At 72.2% G+C, this 6,370-nt stretch overlaps 1 protein-coding gene across 1 annotated transcript; it reads left to right on the top strand.

Annotated features, from left to right (window-relative positions):
* Positions 1-202: 202 nt before the first annotated feature.
* On the top strand, positions 203-5,901 carry LOC108635296 (collagen alpha-1(I) chain-like; the record flags this gene model as incomplete). The annotated part of the gene is made up of 6 exons (XM_018045506.1): positions 203-1,168; positions 1,279-1,370; positions 2,687-2,833; positions 3,057-4,448; positions 4,493-4,688; positions 4,996-5,901. Coding segments are annotated over 6 exons (3,699 nt in total), but the record flags the coding sequence as incomplete, so codon positions are not given.
* Between the last annotated feature and the right edge of the window lie 469 nt (positions 5,902-6,370).

Here is a 6,370-nt window from a genome sequence, read left to right as displayed (position 1 = left end):
GCGACGACCGCCGGGTAGCCCCTCCCGACGGCCGCGGCGGCCGTGACCGCGGCGCGCGCGCCGCGCGCACCACAGGGGGACGGCGGAGTCCGGGGGAGACGGGAGGGGCCTCCCGACTCCCCGCGGGCCCGACCGCCCCGACCCCAAGGCGGACGGGCGACCCCCCCAGGGGTCTTTAAACCTCCGCGCCGGGACGCGCTAGGTACCTGGGAAGGGGGAGGCGGGCGAGGGGCACGGCGCGCCCCGCCCCGACGCGGACCACCGACCGCCGCGTCCCCGCCCGCCGGCCGCGCGGCGGGCCTCGGCGCTGCCGGCCCGTGACACACTGGGGGCCCCCGCCGCGCGCCGGTCGACCGCCGCCCGGAGGGCCCCGCCGGGCGCCGGACAGCCGGCCCCACCCGTCCCCCGGGACGGGGCAGAGCCCTTTCCCCACCGCCGCGCCTCACACGCCGTCCCGTACGGGCCCGGCTCCGCCGGACCTCCCCGGCTCTCTCCCCAACCACCGGGGGTGGGGGGCCCCCTGCCCGCGCCCGCGCTCCCGGGCACCCTTCCCCAACCACCACCACCGAGGGGCAGAGGGCAGGGGCAGGGGCTCCGACGGGAAGCTTGGCGCCCAGCGGGCGGGGGGGTCGAGAGGGCGGGAGAACCCGGACGGAGACACACAGCCGCCGGGAGGCGTGGGGGTGGGGCGGGGCGGACAGGGCCCGAGGCCCGAGGGGCGCGGGGAGGCGCCCGCGACGCGCGACGGCCCAGAGCGGCGGACGACCGACGACGACCGGCCGAGGCAGACCGGCCCAGGCCGGCGGCGCGGGAGGCGACGGGCGGGGCGAGCGGCCCCGCGACGGGAAGCCGCCGCCGTCGCGCCGCACAGCCCGCGAGACGCGACCGGAGGACCCGCGCCGCGCGGGGTCGCGGCCGGGGAGAGGCGGTCGTGGCCGGCGCCACGGGCGGTGGGGTGGGGGAGGCGCACGGGCGGCCCCCCCCCCACCCCCGAACCCTCGGCCCACCTCCAGGGACGTGGCGGGAGGGCCGGGCGGGAGAGGGACACACGCCGGAGGCGGCGACGCCGCCGCCGCGGCGCGAGCGCGGCGGCGGGGCGCCCCCCCCCCGACGCGTCTCCCTTCCCCCTGCCCTTCCCCATCCGCGCCGCACGGGGTGGCGGCGGAAGGCGAGGCTCGCGAGCCGGGCGGCGCCGCTCTCGGCACGCGACCTCGCGCGTTAATGATCCTTCCGCAGGTTCACCTACGGAAACCTTGTTACGACTTTTACTTCCTCTAGATAGTCAAGTTCGACCGTCTTCTCAGCGCTCCCGCCAGGCCGTGGGCCGACCCCGCGGGCCGATCCGAGGGCCTCACTAAACCATCCAATCGGTAGTAGCGACGGCGGTGTGTACAAAGGGCAGGGACTTAATCAACGCAAGCTTATGACCCGCACTTACTGGAATTCCTCGTCATGGGGAATAATTGCCAATCCCCGATCCCCATCACGAATGGGTTCAACGGTTACCCGCGCCTGCCGGCGTAGGGTAGGCACACGCTGAGCCAGTCAGTGTAGCGCGCGTGCAGCCCCGACATCTAAGGCATCACAGACCTGTTATTGCTCAATCTCGGGTGGCTGAACGCCACTTGTCCCTCTAAGAAGTTGGGGACGCCGACCGCTCGGGGTCGCGTAACTAGTTAGCATGCCAGAGTCTCGTTCGTTATCGGAATTAACCAGACAAATCGCTCCACCAACTAAGAACGGCCATGCACCACCACCACGGAATCGAGAAAGAGCTATCAATCTGTCAATCCTGTCCGTGTCCGGCCGGGTGAGTTTCCCGTGTGAGTCAAATTAAGCCGCAGGCTCCACTCCTGGTGGTGCCCTTCCGTCAATTCCTTTAAGTTTCAGCTTTGCAACCATACTCCCCCCCGGAACCCAAAGACTTTGGTTTCCCGGAAGCTGCCCGGCGGGTCATGGAATAACCCGCCGCATCGCCAGTCGGCATCGTTTATGGTCGGAACTACGACGGTATCTGATCGTCTTCGAACCTCCGACTTTCGTTCTGATTAATGAAAACATTCTTGGCAAATGCTTTCGCTCTGGTCCGTCTTGCGCCGTCCAAGAATTTCACCTCTAGCGGCGCAATACGAAATGCCCCCGGCCGTCCCTCTTAATCATGGCCTCAGTTCCGAAAACCAACAAAATAGAACCGCGGTCCTATTCCATTATTCCTAGCTGCGGTATCCAGGCGGCTCGGGCCTGCTTTGAACACTCTAATTTTTTCAAAGTAAACGCTTCGGGCCCCGCGGGACACTCAGCTAAGAGCATCGAGGGGGCGCCGAGAGGCAAGGGGCGGGGACGGGCGGTGGCTCGCCTCGCGGCGGACCGCCCGCCCGCTCCCAAGATCCAACTACGAGCTTTTTAACTGCAGCAACTTTAATATACGCTATTGGAGCTGGAATTACCGCGGCTGCTGGCACCAGACTTGCCCTCCAATGGATCCTCGCGGAAGGATTTAAAGTGGACTCATTCCAATTACAGGGCCTCGAAAGAGTCCTGTATTGTTATTTTTCGTCACTACCTCCCCGGGTCGGGAGTGGGTAATTTGCGCGCCTGCTGCCTTCCTTGGATGTGGTAGCCGTTTCTCAGGCTCCCTCTCCGGAATCGAACCCTGATTCCCCGTCACCCGTGGTCACCATGGTAGGCACGGCGACTACCATCGAAAGTTGATAGGGCAGACGTTCGAATGGGTCGTCGCCGCCACGGGGGGCGTGCGATCGGCCCGAGGTTATCTAGAGTCACCAAAGCCGCCGGCGCCCGCCCCCGGCCGGGGCCGGAGGAGGCGGACCGGGTTGGTTTTGATCTGATAAATGCACGCATCCCCCCCGCGAAGGGGTCAGCGCCCGTCGGCATGTATTAGCTCTAGAATTACCACAGTTATCCAAGTAGGAGAGGAGCGAGCGACCAAAGGAACCATAACTGATTTAATGAGCCATTCGCAGTTTCACTGTACCGGCCGTGCGTACTTAGACATGCATGGCTTAATCTTTGAGACAAGCATATGCTACTGGCAGGATCAACCAGGTAGGGGAAGCGAGCGCGACGACGAGGAGCCGGGCGTGCCGGTGGGGGGGTGGTGGGGAGAGGCAGACCCCCGCGAGGCGAGGGAGCCGAGAGAGGAGGGGGGGCCGGGAAGGGCGCTCGCCGGGCCGGGAGACCCGACCGCCCCGGTCCCGCCGCGGCGAGGACGCCCGACCGCGCGACCCACCCTCGGGGTCCGCGAGGGTCGCGGCGCGTCGCCGCCACCGCGCGGGAGGCACGAGGGGGGCGGGGTGGTGCGGCGGGGAGGAGGCGGCGGGCCGCCCTGCTCTCTCCCTCCTCCATCCCGCCCGGCCCGGGCCACACCGGGACGGCCGACGCGCGCCCTCGGCGTCCGTCCGTCCACCCGCCCCAGAGCGGGGCGGGGACGCCGGGCGGCGAGGACGCGGCGACCGGCCCGCGGCGGGCAAGACCGGGGACCCGTCCCGCGCTCGGGCGAGCGCACCGGGGCGGGGGCGCCCCCTCGTCCGGCACGCGACGGCGGCGGCGCGGCGGCGGCGGCGACACGGGCGACGGATCGGGGCCGCGGCGGGCCCGGGAAGCGAGGCACACCAGGGCACGCGGCCCCGGGGAGCAGCAGACGGCGAGGGGACCGAGGCGGACGGACGGGCGGAGAGGGGCACCGACGGGATGCGGCCACGCGGGGCCGACACCGCGCAACCGGCGGCGGGGGTGGGGTGGCCGCGCGCCACCGCGAGGGAACGGCCCAAAGCGAGCCGGGGGAGGGGACGCGAGTCGGCCGCCGGGGCCCACCGCGGGATCTCACCGCCACAGGCCCTCCCGGCACAGGGGCGGTCCCGCGGCGCCACCCGCGACGAAGGACTGGCGCCCCCACCCTCGCGGGCTCGCGGCCACCGCCACCGCCACCCCCGGAGCCGCAGCCGGCCCGGGAGAACACTCTCCCGCCGCACACCGGCGGCCCCCCCCCCCACGGCCCTCACGCGCGCGGGGCTCCCCCGCCCCGCCCCCTCGCTCAGGGCTTTCCGAGGCACTGCACCGCTCCGCCGGGACGCCACCGGCCCGGCAGGGGCCGGGGGACGACACCCACGTGAAGCGAGGCGAGGCCGGCTCGGGCCCGGGCAGGGGACGGGAACGCGGGCGGTCGCACGCGCGGGACGAGGAGAGCGAGGCGAGGCCGGCGGCGGCGGGGAGGGCCGGCGAGCACGCACGGCGGGGGCCGCGGACAGGGACGCGGGCGCCGTCCGGGGACCGGAGGAAAAAGACCGGGCCACGCGGCCGGGCCCCCAGGAACACCAGCGCGGGATCCCACCGCCACCCGCACGCGAGGGCGGTCCCGCGACGCCCGGGGCGCCGGCCGGCCCCGGCCATCCCCGGAGCGTGGCCCGCGACCCGGCCCCGCCGCCAGGGCCGGCGAGCCGTCCACCCGTCTTCCGCCATCCATCCGCCACAGATCCGTCTTCCGTCTGAGTCTGAACCCCGAGGCGCGACCACCCGGGGACGACGCTCTCGAGCGAGGCGGCCCGGACCGTGACCGCACGCCGCCACCGGCTGCGGCTCAGGGGCGAGGGCGGGCGCGACGGGCTCCCCCTCACCAACGGCCGCGGGCCGGGGAAGCCGAGGCCGACCGGGCGTCGCGCCCCGACACGGCCCCCCCTTCCCCCAGGCTCACCCCACGGGGGCCGGCCGCACGCACACGGCCCCCACCTGCCGGACGCCCGGCGGGGCCCAGCGGACCCTCCCCCGACTCGGAGGGGGGAGGCGCGGGCCGCGGTAGGCAACGAGCGGCACGCGGCCCCACCGCGGGCCGGCGCACCCGACTCCCTCCCCTCCGCGGAGGGCGGGGGAGTCCTGCTCTGCCCACGTGCTCCGGCAGTCGCCACGGTGGCCACTGCTGCGCTCGGGAGGGCGGCGGCTGGGGGGTCCGGTACCCCAAGCTCCCTCTCGGATCGCTAGAGAAGGCGTTCTCACCGAGGGCGCGCCGTCCCTCCCCCGGACCGTCTCGCCTTCGGGCTCACGGAGGCGCTCCACGAGCCGCCCGGCCTCAGCCGGGCGGGAGGGTCTGCGGTACAGGGAAGCGGACCACCACACAGGAGCGTGTGCGCGGTCAGGGCCAGAGCAGAGCCCGCGTCCCGCCCCCTGCAAGGCCTCATCCGCCGAGGCCTCCGCGACGAGGGGAACGGGCACGCCTCTCCCTTCCGCCTCGACCCCCCCGAAAGACAGCCACGCTCGGGACACACACGCCACCGTGGCGGGACCCGAGGGGGACGCCGGGTTGAGGGAAACGACACCACCGCTCGGCCTCAGGCACCTGAGGGACGACCTGGAGCGCTCCAGGGGCACCACCGAGGGTCACACGAGGCACGCTCGCACACCCGCGTGGGGCGCGCAGCGCGGCAGCGGCGGCACAGCCCTCCCCGCCACAGGGAGGGCCGCTCGCCGGCACACGCCGAGGAGGCGAAGCGGGAGCAATCTGCCGTGTCAGAAGACCAACGGCCCCCACGGACGCCCCGAGGCAGGGGACGGGAGACCGAAGATCAGGGCCAGAGGCCACACCCAACCCCTGCCTTCCTCACCCTCCCTGACGGGCAGCGGGGGGGAAGACAAGCGAGGGCCCCGCGGACAGACCGAGAAGAGCGGACACGTTCACCGGGAACGCCCGTCCCTCGTCCGGCACGGTTTCGGCTCGGCCCGGGAGAACACGACCACACCACATCGATCCGTGGAGCCGAGGTGGAGCAGGGGGAGGCACGGCGAGGACAGTCACCAGAGGGCCCGCTTTCAGCCTCGCCGGCAGCCTCCATCCCCCCCCACCTCGCCTCAGGCGAGAGCGGCCAACGACCCCGAGAGGAGAACACCTGACACGTGGCGCGGAGCCCACAGGGCGGGGTCGTCCCAGCCGCCACCAGGTGCCCACAGCGGGGGTGAGGGGCGCCGAGGGTAGAAGACCCGCGCCACCTCGCCCCCGCCACCCTCGGGTCGGGTCAGCCAGACGACACCACACAGGAGCCGGCGCACAGGCCCAGGCGGGCGGCTCCAGCGGCGAGGGCCGAACCGGGCACCAGCTGGCGGCCCAGAAGCCCAGAGCCCCGCGTGCGTCCAGAGACCCACAGTCCTCGGTGGCAGACACCAAAGGAGACCGTGTCAGCACTTACCTGGTGGCAAAAAAGGCCTATTAAGGGCGACGAAATGACAGCAGCCGACAGAGGAGCCCATCTACGACTCGCAGGGAGGGCCCCCGGAACCTTGTCCCGGCCACCTGTCCCCAACGCTGCCCCATAAACACCAGGCCCCGAGCTCTCTTGGGGGGGGGGGGTGTCATCTGGTCGAC

This window comes from Capra hircus, unplaced genomic scaffold (genome assembly GCF_001704415.2).
Source record: "Capra hircus breed San Clemente unplaced genomic scaffold, ASM170441v1, whole genome shotgun sequence".
NCBI classification, from domain to species: domain Eukaryota; kingdom Metazoa; phylum Chordata; class Mammalia; order Artiodactyla; family Bovidae; genus Capra; species Capra hircus.
This window is presented reverse-complemented; position numbering and strand designations above follow the sequence as displayed.